Source organism: Centroberyx affinis, unplaced genomic scaffold (assembly GCF_046629955.1).
Source record: "Centroberyx affinis isolate AG114_WGS23_722 - 3 ecotype Tasmania unplaced genomic scaffold, CSIRO-AGI_Caff_v1 ptg000534l_1, whole genome shotgun sequence".
Lineage (NCBI taxonomy): Eukaryota > Metazoa > Chordata > Actinopteri > Beryciformes > Berycidae > Centroberyx > Centroberyx affinis.
The window spans coordinates 47530-71296 of NW_027279182.1; the positions used below are offsets into that span (position 1 = coordinate 47530).

General features: G+C 42.9%; 1 protein-coding gene across 1 annotated transcript; it reads left to right on the forward strand.

The window, feature by feature from the left end:
- Positions 1-1193: 1193 nt before the first annotated feature.
- LOC139642844 (golgin subfamily B member 1-like) lies at positions 1194-22444 on the forward strand. The gene is made up of 2 exons (XM_071517878.1): positions 1194-6547; positions 22192-22444. The coding sequence occupies exons 1-2, from the start codon at positions 1194-1196 to the stop codon at positions 22442-22444; spliced, it is 5607 nt and encodes a 1868-aa protein (XP_071373979.1).
- The last annotated feature ends 1323 nt before the right edge of the window (positions 22445-23767 follow it).

Below are 23767 nucleotides of genomic sequence, written 5' to 3' on the forward strand. Positions count from 1 at the left end.
AGATCAGATGAAAGATGAAACTTTATTGATCTTTATTGAAATGTGGCTGTTGCAAAACGATATAAGAACAAAAATAGAGCAGAATTAGAGCAATTAAAACAGTAAAAAGAATTTTTTTAAAAACAATAAAAGCCATAAAAAAGCTTTGACGGGGTCTCCTCCATTAATAACTCGCTTAACTCATTTTTAAGGGGATTTTACATGAATTCAGCAGTGAATGAATGTAAATGTGAGGTTAATTTAAGGGATTATCGGTTCGCACTGGAAACACAGAAATGTCAGATAATCCAAAATAAAACCGAAACATCAAAGAATCAGTGAAGATCTGAAACAACAGGGAGGAGACCAAGTTTCTGGATTTTAACACATGACTAATATACTACACACACACACACACACTGCAAAATGCCAGATTAAAACGAGTGAATCGAGATAGTTTTCATGAAAGCGTAGCAGCCTAAATAAACAGATTCAGATGCCGAGCTAATACTTGAGCAAGAAAAAAACGCTCATGAACAGACTGTTAAAATAATGAAGGCGACAAATCACTTTACCGCTGAGAGACGCATTTAATCACAGAGGAAAATCTCTAGCATGCAAACTAAAGTCCCATCACACTGGGAGTGAATCCGCCGGGACGTTTTGTCGTTTCACAGATAAAATTCATCTGAAACAACACGACGTCGTTAGCTAGAGTCTGAAACGAAGCTAGCAGACTGTAGACTCACCTCTCCTGGTCAAAACTGTCTCTCTCGCTGTCTCCCTTTCCTCATCCTCTCTTTCCTGTCTTTCTTTTCTCTTCTGAAAACCCCGGCGTTAACGCTGCTTGCTGGGGGAATCCGTTATAACGTCGCTCGAAAAGACAGCCAATCACAGGGCTGGGGGAATCCGTTATAACGTCGCTCGAAAAGACAGCCAATCACAGCGCTGGGCGACTCCATTGTGACGTCACTCGTAAGTGACGCCACGATGTGGGCGGGGAAGCTTTGGAACTGCAATACATAGCCAGTTGCAGCAGACTGAGGTTATAACCCTGCTAACAAGACACAGAAGACGTTTAGCTGAAGGGGAGCTGAGAGTATTAGTGAATGGTGCTACACTATCACAGATTACACAGATTACAGACTACAATTATAGACAGATTTCTATTATAGCCAGTCTGTTATTACAGACAGGCTTTCAGAGACCAGGACATGGAGTGGCTAAGAAGCAAGCTCCTGAAAAATGATTATGAGGCATCAATAGAATCGGATGAAGAGCAGGCCGTGGGGATGCCGGAGCAGATCCAGTCTGATGAGGAAATGGAGACTTTTGAGAACATCTATAAAAAAATGAAGACGTTAAAAAAATCGTACCTCGGTAACCTTGCCTCCTGCAGAGAGAAGCAGCGTGAACTCGACACCTGTGAATCAAAGAAGGACGCCCTCAAAGCAAAGCTCAAAGAAAAAGACTTGAGCATCCAAGAGCTTGAGGCAGCGATTAAGAGGGGCAAGAAGGAGAACAAACAACTCCATAAAGAACTGGAGGAGGTCAAAGCATCCCTCCGCAGTGGGCGTGTCTCCAGCAGCGAGACGCAGCGCAAACTCGAGGCTTGCAAGGAGGAGGACAAGGCATACTGTAAAGAACTGGAGAACGTCAAAGCATCCCTCTACACTGAGCGTGTCTCCGCCAGTGAGACGCAGAGCAAACTCGAGGCCTGCAAGGAGGAGAACAAGGAACTCCATAAAGAACTGGAGAACTTCAAAGCATCCCTCTACACTGAGCGTGTCTCCGCCAGCAAGATGCAGAGCAAACTTGAGGCCTTCAAGGAGGAGAACAAGGAACTCCATAAAGAACTGGAGAACTTCAAAGCATCCCTCTACAGTGAGCGTGTCTCTAGCAAGGCATACTGTAAAGAACTGGAGAACGTCAAAGCATCCCTCTACACTGAGCGTGTCTCCGCCAGTGAGACGCAGAGCATACTCGAGGCCTGCAAGGAGGAGAAGAAGGAACTCCATAAAGAACTGGAGAACTTCAAAGCATCCCTCTACACTGAGCGTGTCTCTGCCAGTGAGACGCAGAGCATACTCGAGGCCTGCAAGGAGGAGAAGAAGGAACTCCATAAAGAACTGGAGAACTTCAAAGCATCCCTCCACACTGAGCGTGTCTCCGCCAGTGAGACGCAGAGCATACTCGAGGCCTGCAAGGAGGAGAAGAAGGAACTCCATAAAGAACTGGAGAACTTCAAAGCATCCCTCTACACTGAGCGTGTCTCCGCCAGTGAGACGCAGAGCATACTCGAGGCCTGCAAGGAGGAGAAGAAGGAACTCCATAAAGAACTGGAGAACTTCAAAGCATCCCTCCACACTGAGCGTGTCTCCGCCAGTGAGACGCAGAGCAAACTCGAGGTCTGCAAGGAGGAGAACAAGGCATACTGTAAAGAACTGGAGAACTTCAAAGCATCCCTCTACACTGAGCGTGTCTCTGCCAGTGAGACGCAGAGCGTACTCGAGGCCTGCAAGGAGGAGAACAAGGAACTCCATAAAGAACTGGAGAACTTCAAAGCATCCCTCTACACTGAGCGTGTCTCCGCCAGTGAGACGCAGAGCATACTCGAGGCCTGCAAGGAGGAGAAGAAGGAACTCCATAAAGAACTGGAGAACTTCAAAGCATCCCTCCACACTGAGCGTGTCTCCGCCAGTGAGACGCAGAGCATACTCGAGGCCTGCAAGGAGGAGAAGAAGGAACTCCATAAAGAACTGGAGAACTTCAAAGCATCCCTCCACACTGAGCGTGTCTCCGCCAGTGAGACGCAGAGCAAACTCGAGGTCTGCAAGGAGGAGAACAAGGCATACTGTAAAGAACTGGAGAACTTCAAAGCATCCCTCTACACTGAGCGTGTCTCCGCCAGTGAGACGCAGAGCATACTCGAGGCCTGCAAGGAGGAGAAGAAGGAACTCCATAAAGAACTGGAGAACTTCAAAGCATCCCTCCACACTGAGCGTGTCTCCGCCAGTGAGACGCAGAGCATACTCGAGGCCTGCAAGGAGGAGAACAAGGAACTCCATAAAGAACTGGAGAACTTCAAAGCATCCCTCTACACTGAGCGTGTCTCCGCCAGTGAGACGCAGAGCATACTCGAGGCCTGCAAGGAGGAGAAGAAGGAACTCCATAAAGAACTGGAGAACTTCAAAGCATCCCTCTACACTGAGCGTGTCTCTGCCAGTGAGACGCAGAGCGTACTCGAGGCCTGCAAGGAGGAGAACAAGGAACTCCATAAAGAACTGGAGAACTTCAAAGCATCCCTCTACACTGAGCGTGTCTCCGCCAGTGAGACGCAGAGCATACTCGAGGCCTGCAAGGAGGAGAAGAAGGAACTCCATAAAGAACTGGAGAACTTCAAAGCATCCCTCCACACTGAGCGTGTCTCCGCCAGTGAGACGCAGAGCATACTCGAGGCCTGCAAGGAGGAGAAGAAGGAACTCCATAAAGAACTGGAGAACTTCAAAGCATCCCTCCACACTGAGCGTGTCTCCGCCAGTGAGACGCAGAGCAAACTCGAGGTCTGCAAGGAGGAGAACAAGGCATACTGTAAAGAACTGGAGAACTTCAAAGCATCCCTCTACACTGAGCGTGTCTCCGCCAGTGAGACGCCGAGCATACTCGAGGCCTGCAAGGAGGAGAAGAAGGAACTCCATAAAGAACTGGAGAACTTCAAAGCATCCCTCCACACTGAGCGTGTCTCCGCCAGTGAGACGCAGAGCATACTCGAGGCCTGCAAGGAGGAGAACAAGGAACTCCATAAAGAACTGGAGAACTTCAAAGCATCCCTCTACACTGAGCGTGTCTCCGCCAGTGAGACGCAGAGCATACTCGAGGCCTGCAAGGAGGAGAAGAAGGAACTCCATAAAGAACTGGAGAACTTCAAAGCATCCCTCTACACTGAGCGTGTCTCCGCCAGTGAGACGCAGAGCATACTCGAGGCCTGCAAGGAGGAGAAGAAGGAACTCCATAAAGAACTGGAGAACTTCAAAGCATCCCTCCACACTGAGCGTGTCTCCGCCAGTGAGACGCAGAGCATACTCGAGGCCTGCAAGGAGGAGAACAAGGCTTACTGTAAAGAACTGGAGAACTTCAAAGCATCCCTCTACACTGAGCGTGTCTCCGCCAGTGAGACGCAGAGCATACTCGAGGCCTGCAAGGAGGAGAAGAAGGAACTCCATAAAGAACTGGAGAACTTCAAAGCATCCCTCCACACTGAGCGTGTCTCCGCCAGTGAGACGCAGAGCAAACTCGAGGTCTGCAAGGAGGAGAACAAGGCATACTGTAAAGAACTGGAGAACTTCAAAGCATCCCTCTACACTGAGCGTGTCTCCGCCAGTGAGACGCAGAGCATACTCGAGGCCTGCAAGGAGGAGAAGAAGGAACTCCATAAAGAACTGGAGAACTTCAAAGCATCCCTCCACACTGAGCGTGTCTCCGCCAGTGAGACGCAGAGCATACTCGAGGCCTGCAAGGAGGAGAAGAAGGAACTCCATAAAGAACTGGAGAACTTCAAAGCATCCCTCCACACTGAGCGTGTCTCCGCCAGTGAGACGCAGAGCAAACTCGAGGTCTGCAAGGAGGAGAACAAGGCTTACTGTAAAGAACTGGAGAACTTCAAAGCATCCCTCTACACTGAGCGTGTCTCCGCCAGTGAGACGCAGAGCATACTCGAGGCCTGCAAGGAGGAGAAGAAGGAACTCCATAAAGAACTGGAGAACTTCAAAGCATCCCTCCACACTGAGCGTGTCTCCGCCAGTGAGACGCAGAGCATACTCGAGGCCTGCAAGGAGGAGAACAAGGCTTACTGTAAAGAACTGGAGAACTTCAAAGCATCCCTCTACACTGAGCGTGTCTCCGCCAGTGAGACGCAGAGCATACTCGAGGCCTGCAAGGAGGAGAACAAGGAACTCCATAAAGAACTGGAGAACTTCAAAGCATCCCTCTACACTGAGCGTGTCTCTGCCAGTGAGACGCAGAGCAAACTCGAGGCCTGCAAGGAGGAGAACAAGGAACTCCATAAAGAACTGGAGAACTTCAAAGCATCCCTCTACACTGAGCGTGTCTCCGCCAGTGAGACGCAGAGCATACTCGAGGCCTGCAAGGAGGAGAAGAAGGAACTCCATAAAGAACTGGAGAACTTCAAAGCATCCCTCCACACTGAGCGTGTCTCCGCCAGTGAGACGCAGAGCAAACTCGAGGTCTGCAAGGAGGAGAACAAGGCATACTGTAAAGAACTGGAGAACTTCAAAGCATCCCTCTACACTGAGCGTGTCTCCGCCAGTGAGACGCAGAGCAAACTCGAGGCCTGCAAGGAGGAGAACAAGGAACTCCATAAAGAACTGGAGAACTTCAAAGCATCCCTCTACACTGAGCGTGTCTCTGCCAGTGAGACGCAGAGCATACTCGAGGCCTGCAAGGAGGAGAAGAAGGAACTCCATAAAGAACTGGAGAACTTCAAAGCATCCCTCCACACTGAGCGTGTCTCCGCCAGTGAGACGCAGAGCATACTCGAGGCCTGCAAGGAGGAGAACAAGGAACTCCATAAAGAACTGGAGAACTTCAAAGCATCCCTCCACACTGAGCGTGTCTCCGCCAGTGAGACGCAGAGCAAACTCGAGGTCTGCAAGGAGGAGAACAAGGCTTACGGTAAAGAACTGGAGAACTTCAAAGCATCCCTCTACACTGAGCGTGTCTCCGCCAGTGAGACGCAGAGCATACTCGAGGCCTGCAAGGAGGAGAACAAGGAACTCCATAAAGAACTGGAGAACTTCAAAGCATCCCTCTACACTGAGCGTGTCTCCGCCAGTGAGACGCAGAGCATACTCGAGGCCTGCAAGGAGGAGAAGAAGGAACTCCATAAAGAACTGGAGAACTTCAAAGCATCCCTCCACACTGAGCGTGTCTCCGCCAGTGAGACGCAGAGCAAACTCGAGGTCTGCAAGGAGGAGAACAAGGCTTACTGTAAAGAACTGGAGAACTTCAAAGCATCCCTCTACACTGAGCGTGTCTCCGCCAGTGAGACGCAGAGCAAACTCGAGGTCTGCAAGGAGGAGAACAAGGCATACTGTAAAGAACTGGAGAACTTCAAAGCATCCCTCTACACTGAGCGTGTCTCCGCCAGTGAGACGCAGAGCAAACTCGAGGCCTGCAAGGAGGAGAACAAGGAACTCCATAAAGAACTGGAGAACTTCAAAGCATCCCTCTACACTGAGCGTGTCTCCGCCAGTGAGACGCAGAGCATACTCGAGGCCTGCAAGGAGGAGAACAAGGCATACTGTAAAGAACTGGAGGAGGTCAAAGCAGAGAAGCAGAACATACTCATGGCCTGTGAGGTAGAGGGCAACACCCACCACAAAGGACTGCAGGACGTCCCAGAAAAGGTCAGAGAAAAAGCCACGAGCAACAAAGAGCTAGCCACTAAGCTCAAGGCTTATGGGGACAATGAGGCTCTCTGCCCACAACTAGTGACGCTGAAAATGCTTCACGGAGAGAACATCTTGAAGATCAACAATCTGGGCATCAGGCTCGAGGCAGAGAACAAGGGAAGGGCAAGGACGAGAATCAGGACACGCCCATTTCCAACCCTAAATCTCTGAACACACACCAACACTCATTTCCAACCCCCCACCCCTGAAGACACCTTAACACCTAAAAAGGATACTAATAGGAGGGCTACGGCATTCTAAAACGGGTAAAACACTACTGTATGAAGGTGCACTTTGGTCAAAAAATAGGGGAAAAACAAGAATTGACAAAAAAGGGCGAATCCAAGGCACTCTTCATATGATTAAAAAGCTTTAATGCAATTCTAGTTCATGGTAGAACAGATACAATCAAGCCAACATGTTTCGGCCACACACGGCCTTCATCAGGGCATAGCAATGAAAGCAGTTCACCTCACATACCATATATAACGTAGGTTGACATTAGTCTAAAAGGGGCAGGATTTTCACTAAACTCAGAACAAGCTCGGATCTAGGACATAGGAAACAGCAGTCGGTCAGTAAGTGTTTAGAATCTTTGTTTCTGGGTTAGATTTGGACTTAGGCTGTTGTCAGGCTTTGTTGTGGCTGAGCACTTCCTGGTTTCACTCTCTGAGTTTCGATAGGTGGGTCAGCTGACGCGGGTCACGCCCTCTATCTGTTGCTTTGTTGTGGAAATCTGAAAGGGGCAGGATTTTCACTAAACTCTTAAAAAGAGATTGAACTGAGCTCCAAAGCAAAATAAGCTCGGATCTAAGACATAGGAAACAGCAGTCGGTCAGTAAGTGTTTAGAATCTTTGTTTCTGGGTTAGATTTGGACTTAGGCTGTTGTCAGGCTTTGTTGTGGCTGAGCACTTCCTGGTTTCACTCTCTGAGTTTCGATAGGTGGGTCAGCTGACGCGGGTCACGCCCTCTATCTGTTGCTTTGTTGTGGAAATCTGAAAGGGGCGGGATTTTCACTAAACTCTTAAAAAGAGATTGAACTGAGCTCCAAAGCAAAATAAGCTCGGATCTAGGACATAGGAAACAGCAGTCGGTCAGTAAGTGTTTAGAATCTTTGTTTCTGGGTTAGATTTGGACTTAGGCTGTTGTCAGGCTTTGTTGTGGCTGAGCACTTCCTGGGGCCTGTACTACGAAGCAGGATTTGGGGTTAGTGAGGTAACTTCAGGTTTAACCCTGGGTTTTCAGTCTCAGGAAGGTGGTTCACTTCTTACCGGGGTAGATCACCATGGTAACTTATGCTGCACGGCTAACCTGCTCCGGAGCAGGTTAGGTTCGGGGTATCGGATCCAAATGTATGAAAGGCCTTCTGACCAATCAGCTCTCTGGAAACAGGGAGTCACCATTGCTACTGGATCCCGATATGGACAAATATACAAATGGAAATCACAATAAAAAACGGAAAACTGTTAGGCTATTTTCGAATTAACAGACAGTAGAAGTGCTGTTCGCAGGGCAACGTGTTTACAGACCAGTAGAATGACGTTGTTTTCCATGATAACTTATTCGGAGGTTTCTACCATCAGTAATCAGTTCTCTGAGCCTGACCAACTCAGTATGCTGCCACCAGCTAACAGGACCTCACTCCTGTCCTTTTCCCATCTCACTGAGGAGCAAGTCTCCAAACTTCTGCTTGACTCTCATCCCACTACCTGTCCGTTGGACCCCATACCCTCCAACCTCCTGCAGGCCATCTCGCCCACACTTGTCCCTGCAGTCACGCACATCATCAACTCTTCACTTACAGCGGGTGTGTTCCCCACTGCTTTTAAGGAAGCGCGGGTTAGCCCGCTGCTAAAGAAACCTACACTCAGCCCATCTCAGGTTGATAATTACAGGCCGGTTTCACTACTCACCTTCCTTTCCAAAACACTTGAGCGTGCGGTCTTTAATCAAGTCTCTGAATTCCAAAACGGCTCCAACCTACCTGAACTCCCTCATTCAGGTCTACGCTCCCTCTCGCTCACTACGCTCTGCCAAGGAGCGGCGCCTGATGCTGCCACCACAGCAAGGCCCTAAGTCTCTAGCCAGACTCTTCTCTTCTGTGGTTCCCCGGTGGTGGAACGAGTTACCAAACTCTATTCGATCCGCAGAGTCCCTCTCAATCCTTAAGAAAAGGCTAAAGACCCAGCTCTTTAGCGAATACCTTCTCACCTAATGGCCCGGGTAACCAAAAAAAAAAACCAATTCTTCCTCTATGCACTCTATGCATTGCCTCATAGCACTGCCTTGTAGTACTGCCTCGTAGCAGCTATGTCCTGTTGGACCAGAACTTAGCTTTATAGCACTTACTCTCGTTGTTCTCTCCTAACTAGAACCTTGCTTGTGTTGTATGAAAATCTCATGTGTAAGTCGCTTTGGATAAAAGCGTCTGTCAAATGTGAAATTGTAAATTGTAAGCTGGTAAGGCAGCAAGGCAATTACCAGGTAAGGCCATCAATATAGACCTATCACCACCTGGGGTCAGCGTATACATCTATCTATTAACACACATGTCATGTCAAGTCATGTCAATACATACACACACAATATATAAATCAGATAAGTTTATAGAAAAGAAACCATGTCAATAGAGTCATTCAGACCAGGAAACACCATAGCCTGGAGCTTATGGATCCAGCGGCTCTCTTTTTGGTTGAGTGTTCTCTGTCTATCCCCTCTTCTAACCTCTAGAAGAGGGGATAGACAGAGAACACTCAACCAAAGCTCCAGGCTATGGTGTTTCCTGGTCTGAATGACTCTATTGACATGGTTTCTTTTCTATAAACTTCTCTGATTTATATATTGTGTGTGTATGTATTGACATGACATGCATGTGTGTTAATAGATAGATGTATACGCTGACCCCAGATGGTGATAGGTCTATATTGATGGCCTTACCTGGTAATTGCCTTGCTGCCTTACCAGCTTACAATTTACAATTTCACATTTGACAGACGCTTTTATCCAAAGCGACTTACACATGAGATTTTCATACAACACAAGCAAGGTTCTAGTTAGGAGAGAACAACGAGAGTAAGTGCTATAAAGCTAAGTTCTGGTCCAACAGGACATAGCTGCTACGATTTATATATTGTGTGTGTATGTATTGACATGACATGCATGTGTGTTAATAGATAGATGTATACGCTGACCCCAGATGGTGATAGGTCTATATTGATGGCCTTACCTGGTAATTGCCTTGCTACCTTACCAGCTGACTGTCATTAGACTAATGTCAACCTACGTTATATATGGTATGTGAGGTGAACTGCTTTCATTGCTCTGCCCTGATGAAGGCTGTGTGTGGCCAAAACATGTTGGCTTGATTTTATCTGTTCTACCATGAACTAGCCTTTCTTTAAAGCTTTTTAATCATATGAAGAGTGCCTTGGATCCGCCCTTTTTTTTGACACACCTTAACACCTATTTGCACTCCCCAACACCCCCCTTCAATTTTTCCCTAATAAAAGATATCACCACCGATATCTTTAAAAAACAATGTACTGCCTGTATAGTTTTATTTCTGTAGAGAATTTTAAGTGGCATTGCACTGAAGACAGCTGGACAGAGCGTTGGGTCGATAGTTGACTGACATGAAAATGTCAAGAAAACTTTCCAGATTAATCTCAGATCTCTACTGAGACCAAAGAGCAGAGCAGATTTATTTTCTTTTACAGTCTCACACTAATCACAATGATTATTCAAGGCAAGGCAAGGCAAACTTTATTTATATAGCACATTTCATACTGAAGGCAAATACAATGTGCTTCACATAAAACAGAAAAAATACATACACACTCCACAACTATTTAAAATGACATTAAAAAAGAAAGAAACTATTAAAATGACATTAAAAAACAAAGAAAGAAAGATAATGAGCAGTCACTCAATATCTTTCAATATCATTCAGTGTCTTTTTTCCCTCCTTCCCTCTGCAGCAAGGTGGCCATCTAGTAGATTTTAGTGCATCAGTCAGTTGGAAACAATGGTCAAACTTCTGTTTGACCATCTGTCTAACCCTATGAACCAAATATTGTTTCACCTTTGGTCAGAAAAACATCAACTGAACTCTTTTGGCTTCAAGTTTAAATTAAAGTTCAAAAACTGATCTGTTTGCCAGAAATATCAGCTGTGCTTTTGGCTTAAATTCCACGGTGTACCGAGCAGTCGCTGCACTGCTGCGACTGCCACTGCCTTTCAAAGCTATAGTGTTATTTTATGGATTGATAGGGGTCAAAATTAGATTGTTTGAACTAAGGTTAGACCAATATATGGGGTCAATGGCCTTTTATTAAAAATCAGATCCAGTCCAGTCAGTGTGGTCCACCTCTGATATGATGGCTATATGATGCAGTTTGATTGATTACATATTTATTGTAGAATTGATCAATACTACACAGCCTTCACTGAGATTAGTTGTTTTGTTGACCTTACATCAGTTCAGTATATCAAAGGGACACAATTGCTAGTCAGTTACATTTCAGCACCATGGATAGAGCGTCTTGGTTGGTTCAGTTTTCTGGATAAATGTACGATTATTTAATGACAATACATTTATTCAGGAATAGTTATGCATTGTTGCAAATCATCCAAAACACAAGTGAAAAAGTATTTGTTTGTGGAATATGTGGAACTTTGTGGATCATGGTGTGTTTTGTGCATTTCTGCGGGTTACGCATATTCAAGTCCAATAAAATCTGGTATCTGGGATCAAGATTACAGATTTCAGATTTGCAGTCTTTAAATAAATCTTTTTCTTGCCGTCTTTAATGTCATTTGACATGTTACTTATATTCTAACACTTAACACATATGCACTTGAAAATCCAGCAACCACTGGCCACGGTATTATGAGATGCAATAACAAAATGACATGATGAAAACCATTCATTTTGTTTATTTGACGTGAATATATCCCAAGACTTCACTACAGGTATTTATTTGTTGGTGACGTCCATGGAAGTTGGAGTTCCCAAGTAGTATTTACCACCTGAAAGCTGAGGTGAACAGTATTTTATGTAGGAGACTTGTCTGTACCATGATGTTTCCCATGGGACCTGAATGCGGCAGCAGCGGTGAAGCAAAAACGGTCGCGCACAGTCTCTTAGCAACCAGCAAGCCAGTAGTTTTTCAAACAGTAACGTTTCTCATTAATGTCTGAATGTAACGTTTCTTCAAGTTTTTAGTGCTCATGCAAACCTCAACTAGTTTATCAGCTATAGGGCAATGCGTGTGTAGATTTCCACTTCATCATTATTAAGGCTTAATTGTAATTACTAGGTTGGCGAACAGTCAATTTGCCAAGTGACAACATGGAAGCCGTTCGCCAAACCTTCAAGATTAATAGAACATCTCTCAAACAACAACTGTTACAAAACAAATTCCTTATTGCCGTTGTTGTGGCTGTAACTGTCGGTAAGCGCTACTCTAAAACTTCAGGAGGGAAGTTTTAAGTTCACAGCAAATGTATATTAGCTAACGTTAGCTAGTATCCACTTAACGTTAGCTAACTAAGTTACATATTCTTTATTTCATTCAAATGTCAGTAAAACACGTTAAATGATAGAGGGTCTAATTGAAAAACAATGTTTCTATCAAAAGTAACCAATTAGCAATTACACTTTAGCATATTCAGTAATGGAAACGATGGAATTAGCCTGTATTCCAAAAAGTGCTAATTTTCTTGTCTGTTATCAGTTATTGCTTTGGGAAATGGTTTTAGATGCAAGAATTTTGCCATATCCTAGGATTTAGTGAATTTAATGAATTTATATCATTCAACTATGATTAATCATTATTTAAAGGGCCATTTCAATAACTTCTCTCCTCCTACAAAAGTACTCTGGCATTACGGTGGCCTGTAATTGACACAAACAGTCAAGTCATTTTCACAATAGAGAGGAGTGAACTAGCTAATTAGAGCAGAGATCCAACAGAAAGGTGTAGTGAATAGGTGATATATAGGCAAATCTTATTATTTCACCTTTTAAGTTACTTGCAGAGGGATGTTACCATGTGTATGATCTCTATTCACACATAAATCACATAAAACAAAATACCCCTTTCTCTATTCAAACCTAAATCACATAAGAAATTGTCTATTTTCTGCAATTGCAATAACTGTAATGGAATACCATATTTTTTCCAGTCAGACTGCAATCCCATCAGATTACATGTAATCCATTACACCCCTCTAGTATCTAATCCAATATTTAGGTAATCATTGTATTCCTGAGTGATGATGTATTCTTGTATTTTTGTAACTATTTGCCTCCATTTTGTGTTATTGTACGGAGCCCCTAAAGTCCCGAAAGGTGATATTTTTTTATCTTGTGCGAACAAGTTATTATCTTGTGCGAACAAGATATTTATCTTGTGGGAACAAGTTAATTATCTTGTGCGCACAAGATATTTATCTTGTGCACACAAGTTAATTTATAAATTGATATGCGTCTCTAACGACTTCAAGTGCACACAGCCACCATATAATGGAGAGAACTCAGCTAATCAAGTTTTATTTTCTCCTCGGAATGTCATACAATGAAATTCTTGCTGCTCTTGCACGTAGACACGGGATTGTCATCAGCAGGAATCATTTGCTGCGCATACTGAAGGACAACAGGCTCAGCCGACGGAAGGACTACACAGATTTAGGCCGTGTCATTGACTTCATCCAGGAACAATTACAGGGTCCGGGGAAGATGCATGGGTATAGATGGATGTTTACGAAGTGCCAAGAAAATGGCCTTAAAGCAAAAAAAGAAGAAGTTAGAGTCATATTAGCCGAGCTGGATCCTGAGGGGTCAGCATACAGACAGCAACGGAGACTTCACAGGAGACAGTACTTCTCAAAGGGACCCAATTACCTCTGGCACATCGATTCATATGACAAGTTGAAACCTTTTGGTGTGTGTATTAATGGGTGTATCGACGGCTTCTCTTGGAAAATAATTTGGCTGAATGCCTACAAAACCAGCAGTGACCCGAGAGTTATGGGGGCTATTTTGTAGAAGCTTTAGAAACACTGAGTTACTGTCCCAAACTTGTGCACACTGACCGTGGCACAGAAAACTGCCTTGTACGAGAGCCGCAGAGACATTTACGCACAAACCATGGAGACGATTTGTCGGGAGAGCGAAGCTACCTCGCTGGAATGAGTACAACAAACCAACGCATTGAGAGTTGGTGGGGCATCCTCCGGAAAGAGGGTATGGAATATTGGATACAGCTTCTTGGGGAGCTACGGGACGAAGGAGGGTTTGATGGAGGTTTACTGGACAAGGCCATACTTCAGTTGTGCGTAATGGGAATAATTCAGGTATGATGATTGGGTGTTAATGTGGTCACACATGGACTATTGCAAAACATTATATCAGGCAATTAAAATCACTCATGACTATGACTTATTCAGTGATGAATGCGATTATCCAGTATGTTGTTTCATTTTGCTCATTATAGTAGACATTTTATGTTTGTTTTTAGGAAGAGCTGAATAGCATTAAGGATGTCTGGAATGCACACCGAATCCGACCTGTGTCCAACCCAAATGTGCCGTATGGAATCCCAAATGTGATGTACTCCACCCCAGAGTTATGGGACACTGAGGACTGTGCCATGCCACTTGATAAAGACGAGCTGGATATGTCCAAAGGACACTGTGTGTTTCGCAGTTGTGTTCCTTGCGATGAAGATATATTTGATCTTTGTATGATACTTGTGGAGGAACTGGGCTTACAGTTCCCCAGTAAAAGCCCTCTGGAAGCTATTGATCTATATTTAACACTAAGGAATGCCATCAACATACAACTAAGTGATGATGACTAGGTATTTTTTTGTAGTTTTAGCTTACGAGCTATACTTTTCTCACACTTGTGTCATCAATAGCAAAGAACTCATTTACACAGTGATCTGTTTTATTTGAAATAGCATTAAATAAGTAACGTTAGGCCTATGTAGAAAAGCAGGAAATTTAAAGTGCTTTGAACAGCCACTGCCTTGCATAGACATTATCTGCTGTGACTTATAAAAAGCTATTACTATTGTTAACATTACTGTATTACATGAACAACACACTAACAATCATGTGTGTATAACTGTATCAAGAACATAGTCTAGAGGGTCAATTTGAAAATGCTTTAATATGATTCAACACTTCACTTTGAACACTTAACTTGAAGCTTTACGGGGTTGTCTGAATGAAAATATGAAATAAATGAATAAATGAAATAAGTTACCGCTTTCACACACTGCAGTTCTTTAGTTTTTTTTACAAAAATAATTTACAAACTTACACCTGTAACAGAATTTTGTTGAAAACATTACTTGACACTATATAATATAAAAACTGAATTCCTAACCTTTTATTCAAGGCTGACAAATGTAGGGTATTTTTAACAAAATATAAATAAAATGAAAACAAAACAAAACTTTGTTTGTCCACATGTATGTGCTTTGTAAATAATAAAAGTAATTTACAGTACAAATCTTTGTCATAGAAGACAGGTTTACGCTTTGAAAATTATTTGACTGGCAAGCTTAGCCAAGCCTCACTTATTGACAGTTGGTTTTGATGTTATTGAGAACTATAAAACTATAGAAGTGCAGGCCACTACACGTCAAATGATTGTATGTACTGTATTTCTTGACAGCTGTAATATCAAAATCTTTAGAACATAAGATGTGCAAGCCCTCAATCTGAACTGTTTTTTCTCCATACTTTCAAATTCTTCAACTTATCAATTCAAACTTTTTTGCTTAATGGTACAAAGCAATTATTGCAAAGTTGTTATTTATTTTACTCTTGACAGTCCACTGAACAAAGGCAGTTTGCAGAAGGAACCCAACATGATAGGCATCATCACATTGCTTAAATATTGCACTGGGCAACCAAAATGCTTCGGCATTCATTATTGTAATGCAACTAAACTATGATTGGCTTCTCCACATAATGTAATTGACACCTGACCAACCTGAACAGCATCTCAGTGAAAACACACACTGTGTGCTCTATTGTGCCTTTTTGTATAATGAAAAACAAACAAGAAGTGTGAATTTCAACATCTCAGAAAACATGCATGCCTACTGAGCAATTTGAGGTTTATACTATATCCATCACCCAAACTGAGCTGTTTAGAATTGCATTGAAGTCACTGCGGAGATCTGGATAATTCTGATAATTAATTGGTAACATGAGATAGCATCCACATGTGTTTGCTTGAGGACGACACTGAAATTCGCTGGTTTCAATGAAGTTGACAGTGATGTCACTTCCAAACAGAAGATCAGCCCCAGTACAGAAGCGAAGGAAGAGCTGTAAGCCATTCTCATCCAGTTCCCCAACATATCTCTTCAGGTGTCTGGCCACACAGCTCTGTGCTGCATTCATGGACAGTGGAAACTTCAAGATGTCTTTCACACGCTTTGGTGTTGGAACTTGCTGTTGTACAATCTCTGCTAATTCCTGTGGTGTCAAAGCTGCAGCAAGACCCTTCAAAATAGGTCTCCAGCACTCAATTACAAACATGGGAGTTTGTATGAGGGCTTTGTGACCCAGCTGTGTCACAAGTGCAGAGATGTTTTCCTCAGTTGGAATCTGATGACATTCATGTGAATCTAGAACATCAATGATGGTGTCCTGATCAACAGAACCAAAGTTGTGTAGTGCCTGCTCAAGGATTTCCCTCTCTGGTTTTGATATGTAGGACATGAACGATTCTCTGATACTGCTGTAGGTGACACCATACAAGGCTTCCTCCAAGAATGGAAGTGGAAGGTGTATGGGGAAATATCCTACTGCAAGCCAGCCTTTGACAAGTATTCTTCCAATGGCTTGCCACTCATGAGTTTGGTACTCGTGTCTGAGGTAGGGGGCCTTAACATTGGCACCCACAGTGCATCTGCTGTAGAACTCATTCCAGAATTCAGATAAGTAGTCTCGGAATACACCTGAGCCTACTCCCTTTTCAAAAGATCCATTAGGAAGTTTCATTTTGATTGACACTTCTTTGTTCATAATTGCTGGATCACCGAATACATTCATTAGGTCAGTGAGACAAAACCCTCTTCTTACTTCAACAACCACAGCAGGATTGATATCCTCCACTGGAATCGTATCATCAAGATTGCCAGATTCACTCTCAGGAAACACTGCCCCTATGAAAACCTCATTAAAGCTGTCCTCAATCTGGTTGTCACTCACATTTAAGCCATTCTCTGAATCAGCATTTGTCTGAATACTGTCAAGCGCATTTCCTGTTTCCTCACTCCTTTCATTGTGCTCACTTGTAACATATAGTGTTTGGTTCATCAGGTCTTCCGGTTCTTGCACAACATTGGTGTCTGAAAAGTATGTCTCATCTAAAACCATCAGGACAGTTGGTACTAGATCTTCACTGGTCTGTTGAATGTCATCTGGAGGAGGTTGTTCATCTTCATCAGGTGTATGTTCAGGTGACAAGATGACTATGTCATCTGTTTCATTAGGAGAACTGTGTACCTTCTCCAGCTCCCTGGTACAAAGGTATACTCTCAGTAGTTTCACCTTAGTTTCTTCATATAACTCTTCAATGGTACACTCTTCATCAATTGGCCTGTGACGGATATCCCGCATGTCAGAGTGAAGACTTTTGAGCTCCAAAAACTTTGATTTCCCTTCTGGGAAAAACAAGCTCTCTGCCATAGTTTTGATCTCTCCTACTTTTGTATGTCTCTCTATGCAAACATGCCTGGTCCCTCCCCCTTTTGCAGATCGAACCTGCTTAAACTCACCATCGTCCTTGCTGTAGTTCATCCAGCCTAATTCAATTCTCCTGGTTTTCTTCTTGGCATAAGCGTTTCCCATGTGTTTCTCTGAAAGTTCTTCTCTGAGTTTTCTCTTTGTGGAAGGGTTGCAGAGTCTTGATCTTACTTTCTCTAACAACTGATGTTTTCTGTCCATCTTGTCTCCATCTGATGACTGATATTTACGAAAGGCCACAACTGCTACTCTGTCACCATAACGGGGTATGTACTTGGCAAGATCATGATCTGACATAAGCGGAATCACAGCGGTATCAATCTGCAACAAGAAAACATTTAGAGGGGTTAATATAGGATAGTAAAGGATTTGAATACTAGAATAGCCAAAAAATCTATTCAGTACAATGTTGAAAAAGAGAAACAAATCACAGTAAATAGAAATAAAGGATCAATTTATTACTTTTAGTCAGAAATATATTGGCTAGTAATACTCTTTATTTTCTATCTCTGAAGTTATTCAAATGTTTTCATTAGGTTAGAATATACAGATAGCCCCTGTGAATCGTTTTAAACAGATACAGTTGTTAGTCTATGCCTCTATTCATAACCATCTTTAGTGGTTAACTAATTTTGATCCATGGTGTGCAACTTTTAACTCACTTTTAAGTCATGTCCTGTTGATAATGTCAACTGCTTTTCACAACTCCATTGTAGTTTTAAATGAACCAACCATAGTAGCGCCTATAGAAACCGTACATTTTCTGCTAAAATCCTGAGGAACATGATCCTGGCAACAATTGAATAATATGCCTTTGTGATCCTAATAAAATCTAATATAATTGGGGGGGTTTTTTGTAGTACAAATGAATAACATTCAGAGAACAGAACAACTATAGCGTTTTTTTTAAGGCACCAAACAGCTATGTTTTAAAAATGGAAACGCAAATGAGCAATTTGTGCAGCTAGATCATATAGTCTAGATTAGTCACGCTATCAACAGCTTAAGGGGAAAAGGGAATTTTAAAAAGTTAATAGAGTTGAAAAATACACATTGCCAGGAAACGGACAGTTTCCTTAATTTGTAAAAAAATTTCTTAAGTGCTGTTAGATCTTTGTATGTCTGCATGAGTTTTTATTTATCCGTTTAAACCAAACTTACATTGTCCTCAACAATTTTCGAGATGATGGCCTCCTCAATCTTCCTTTTACGAAGAAAATCCAAAAGGGTAGAAGACTCCATTCCCTAACAGTGAAAGAATAAACAGATCAGTATTGTTGAACAAATTTTGTTAGCTCATTGAGGTTAATATGGCAGGCCCCATGACCAAAACATATTAAAATTCAAATGAATACCTTAGAGCTACTGTATATTACTCCAATGTGTGCATAAGCCATCACACCATGATTTAAAACTATAGTGGACATTAAAGTATGAGTCGGTTACACTTATCATCAAACATAAACACGTATGTATGTGTAAAAGTAAAGCTAATGCATGCCAAAGTGTCAATAGTGCACAAGAGAAGGACAAAATGCACTGTTTTCTGACTAAAGTAGGTTTTTGCTATAAATAAAATCTGCAAAGAACCAAAAGTTTTCACTGCTACATCCAACTTACCGAAAATCATCTAAAAGAAAACTGAAGACGACCATCACATAGGCTATTACACAGAAAGCCAGTCCAATACAAGATAAAGTAAACCCCTCCTGACAGACACAATGTTTGAGCACCAAGGACAGCGCATATTACTACCTGCGCCGTCAATGGTTCGGGACCGAACCCAGAGCAAATAGATCTCTCTTGAGACACAATAGACAAGAGCCTCCTACCACAAAGATCCTAGCTATAGGACATTCATTAATACAAAGCGAAATTCCAGAACACAGGGGCTCAACAGGTAGACCTGTGGATACAGGCCTAGGTGTATAGGGATGTTCCTTATCGAGTCCTGCTGTCACCTTACCTGGCGAGTCAGGAGGACTAATGACTGAACTAATAGCACACGCTAGTAATGAAACCAGTGTATTCCATCTCTACGTTGTATTGTTTACCAATACAAGATATTTCTAATCGGTATTCTCTCAGCAGATTATACGACTGTATTATAACAGATATGATACAAATTCACATTAGTTACCATCCTTGGATATTGTAAGAATAATTTACCACTGAACGTTCAAAATGTTGTCACTTAACATAATCCAGAGTTTTGCAGAATGTCCGACACGTTCTGTTTAGGCGGACATGAACACTTCGGTAAAACGAGCGAGTAGCAGAAAGCTATCTTCAACCAGCTCACCCACCAAAAACATAGCAAATTGACTGTTCAAATAAAGCAATGAACGCCGCCACGTTTCAAACATAGGCTACTTGAGAAATCAACAAACTCTTAAAAGCTATAAACGCAACTTACCCCCGTGGTCTTCAAAGCATGTCTTCAAATCATGCCTTATGCAGATATTATCTTGTTCCCACAAGATAAATATCTTGTGCGCACAAGATCCATATCTTGTTCGCACAAGATAATAACTTGTTCGCACAAGATAAATATCTTGTTCGCACAAGATAATAACTTGTTCGCACAAGATAAATATCTTGTTCGCACAAGATAATAACTTGTTCGCACAAGATCCATATCTTGTTCGCACAAGATAATAACTTGTTCGCACAAGATAAAAAAATATCACCTTTCGGGACTTTAGGGGCTCCGTATTATTGTCCCACAGCGATCATCACCGGCACGATTCTTCGGACGCAGGCCCCCCTTACAAACGTACAAAAATACTACATAGGCTTTCCGGGAGAAATCTTGATGCGCATGCTGAATATAGTGATCCTTCCTCTGGTTACATCGAGCATAATAACAGGTAAGCATCGGGCCTTTGCCAATGTTTTTTGACGAATTCGTAGCATTTTCAACATCCTCTATGGAGTGAAAAAATGTCACATGCAACAAACTTTAGACAACATAACGACAGCTTTGCATTATGGTAGCATGGCATTACAGTTTGTATTGTTGTCTCTACTTTGCTGGGTATCAATGACATTACTCCTTGCAGGTGTTGCTTCTCTGAGCAAGGATCTCGCCGACAAGTGGGGTTACGTGCTGCTATATATTTCCTCACCACGACTTTGATTTCTGTGACAATTGGTAAGCAACATTTTCCTGTTCCCATCTTTGTATGCATGTATTCTCACGGCTGCACTTTCTTTATTGAAACTTTAGGAAGGACTGGAAGAATACTGAGTGAGGTGTAGATAAGAGAATCCACACCTTTGAATGCTCAATGGGCACCTAAGTGATCAAAACAAAAGTTAAGATGCATAGACATCTTTGGAAAAAGCATAGTGCAAAGTGGAAAAGAACCGATCGGTCCGGCAGGAGGAAAATCCTTCTCCCGAGTCTGAATGTGAAAATGTTTTCGTTTGTTCTAGTTTGTGGGCCACTGTCTGTCATTTGGAGATAGTTGATGACCACATGACAAACCCAGATTCTGTGCAAAGTTTGGATTATCATTTTTGCCATAATTGTGCAGCCATAGTAAATACTGTCTATAGGATATTATCTAATGTCAGGCCATAATAACAGTTAGCAGGGGTTGAAAAAGGACCAAAATATCCTACTCAAGTAGAAATACTGTTGCTTTACTAAAATTTTACTCAAACTGAAGTAAAAGTTACTTTTAATCACTTATACATTACGCGCTACTTGAAACTAAAAGACATTAATATGATGATCACCAAGCTATGAAGACAAAGAGTTTAGTAAAATATAATACTTCAGCCAAAACATACTGCACAAAAGCCTGCAGAAATGCACAAAAAGTTACAGTACACAAAGAGCTACTCAATTACAGTAATGAGAGTAAATGTAGTTTGTTACTTCCACTTGACAGTTAGATTAACTGCAGTGAGAAGTTATGCCGATGCCAGAGCCTGTGCGGGGGGGATGAAATATTCATAAACATTGTTTTTCTTCCTCCATCCCTATGAATGACACTGAAGTTATTGCCATCACAGGTGTTGTATTGGTAGCAATCATCAAGCCTGGTGTAACTTACCAAGTCAGAGAGAACGAATCAGATGACAGCCAGGGCGCTATCTCCACAGTGGACGCCATAATGGATCTGATAAGGTGTGTATTGGATTGATAAGACAGTGGGTGCATTCCATTTGGCCAAAATGCATCCTCTCCTCCGTCCTCGCGGCCTCGTCTCGAGGACGGAGTCGCCATCATGAAGGACGTTCCAATTGGTCAAAAAACACATGAAGGGTCCTTCATGTCTCCTCGGGTGCATTGTCTCGTGTCTCCTCCTCCGTCCTCGCGACCTCGTCTCCTCGCTGACCCGGCATCCAAAAATGAGCCGCCATCATTAAGGATGTTCCAATTGGTTAAAAGACGCATGAAGGATCCTTCAAGTCTCCTCGCCTCCGTCCTCTGATAAGGCGTGGTCGGAGGATACTACACATTGGCACGTGCGGATATAAGCCCCGCCTCCATACCGTCAGAAAACGTGCGGACATTGGCAGAAAAAACATCCACAGGTGTAAGTAGCCCCAACTTGTTATATATTCTTCAAACAGAAATAGCAGAGGTTTTAAATGTTAGCCGAACATTTGTTAATGAAGGGTTATACGTTAAAAGTTCATATACTGACAGATCTGTTGTAGTTGTAGGATGTCAAACTTTTCCCAAATAGGCATCAGTAGCTAAATGATCTTAAGGCTTGAATGTGATTATAGGGACAGAAGAGACTTGCCAGCTGATCCTCCAGCGCATAGAGAGGGTGAGTGGGGGGCAAGTAACGTAAAGTAAGTTATTTTATAGGATTTATTATTAATATGAATGACATTCCATGATCTAATAAGCCTGAATGAAATCCGTTCATTAGGACATAGGCCTATAGAAATAGCATATAAATGCACACATGCGACTCTTTTACCATGCACGTCTCTTTCTAACAGGACCTCAAGTCAGCAGCACAGGGCTCTGGGACTGAGGATGGGGAGCAAACGGCTGCAGCTGGCCCCGGTTCTCCCTCATGCAGGAGACTACTGGCGGGAGGCCTCCCTCCCGCCCTCCTGCTTTAACAGACTCGTGTGGACCAGCAGCCGAAGTCAGCCACTGTGCGCTCCCCATCCAGTCCGGATCCCAGTCCCCCTGATGAGCGACCGGGGCCATCGGATGCTGCTGCCCGCTCCCATGTGTGACCTCTGACCTCCGCGGCTTCCTCGGGTCCCCCGGCAGCCAAGAGGCGAAGAGGAGAGGGAGCTGCTGGGGTTTCTCCGAGAGACCGAGGACGCACGGGCTGAGCAGCAGACGGAGCCATTTTCAACTATATTAGAGACGATTTTATTTTATTTTTTTAATATTAAAAAATAAATAAAATGCAAATGTCTCTGCCTTTTAGGCATAGCCTACCTCTGTTTCCATTCTAACCATATTCATAACCTTGGTCACGGTGCGTAATGACCGTTGCCATGACAGGGCATATTTTCATCATAAAGGCCGGTATGTTTGTCTTTTTCTGGAATCACTTCTGTGTCTTCTTCTTCTGGATCACCAGTTGGTTTGCTGCGTTTGTTTGATGTGTCTCTCATTCAGTATTCATCATGCTTATGAATTGTGTTTGTGTGTGTTGCCATGGAATTTCTCTTCGGGAAAATAAATTCTTACTAACCCAGCAAGCAATTTTGCGTTTAAAAGCCGTCTATACGTAGACCTGACGTCTAGGCTAAAACACGGCTACATTTGGGCTGTCAGTGAAAGTTTAGTAGACGTCTAACCATAGCCCAAGTATAGCCTAGCCATCAATTAGACAGCTATTGAACGACTACATATATACGTCTGATAGACAAAATAGCAAGCCAATCTTGCGTTTAAAAGACGTCTACTGGGCGTCTATACGTAGACCTGACGTCTAGGCTAAAACACGGTTAAATATGGGCTGTCAGTGAAAGTTTAGTAGACGTCCAACCATAGCCCAAGTATATAGCCATCAATTAGACAGCTATTGAACAACTACATATATAAGTCTAATAGACAACAAAATAATGGCTAAAGGATTATTTTTACTCAAATATATCATGTTCTGATAATAAATGTCAATCCATCCAACAAACAACAACAAACAAGATAAATATATAAAGAATTTATTACAGAAATTACATACAGGAATATTTTAAACAACTTAACATATTAAAACATGATAAATATATAAGTAAGTTATTACAAAAACTACAATCATGGAACATTTTAAACAACACAACTGCTAGGCGCGGCTAACCGCTAAGTCGAATGCTAACGCCAACAGGCACGTTTTGAACGGGCACTGCACTAGTTTTAGGAAATACAGAAACAGATGCAACTTGAACACACATTGTCTGCTGCTGTGAAATGTGCATGAATATTCTGCCAGCACATGTGCTTTCTAGGTAGCATGTTAACATGGCTAACCACACTATGGCTTACTCTACACTGCTAACCACTAAAATGGCACGGTTCCTGCACATGATAACAAATAACGTGGATACATAATGA

Bases quoted from the DNA above. Each gene is read 5' to 3' on its own strand.
- LOC139642844 (XM_071517878.1), top strand. From the start codon at position 1,194: ATGGAGTGGCTAAGAAGCAAGCTCCTGAAAAATGATTATGAGGCATCA. The intron at 6,548-22,191 runs GCTCGAGGCAGA...TCTTTCTAACAG, and splicing joins ATCAACAATCTGGGCATCAG to GACCTCAAGTCAGCAGCACA.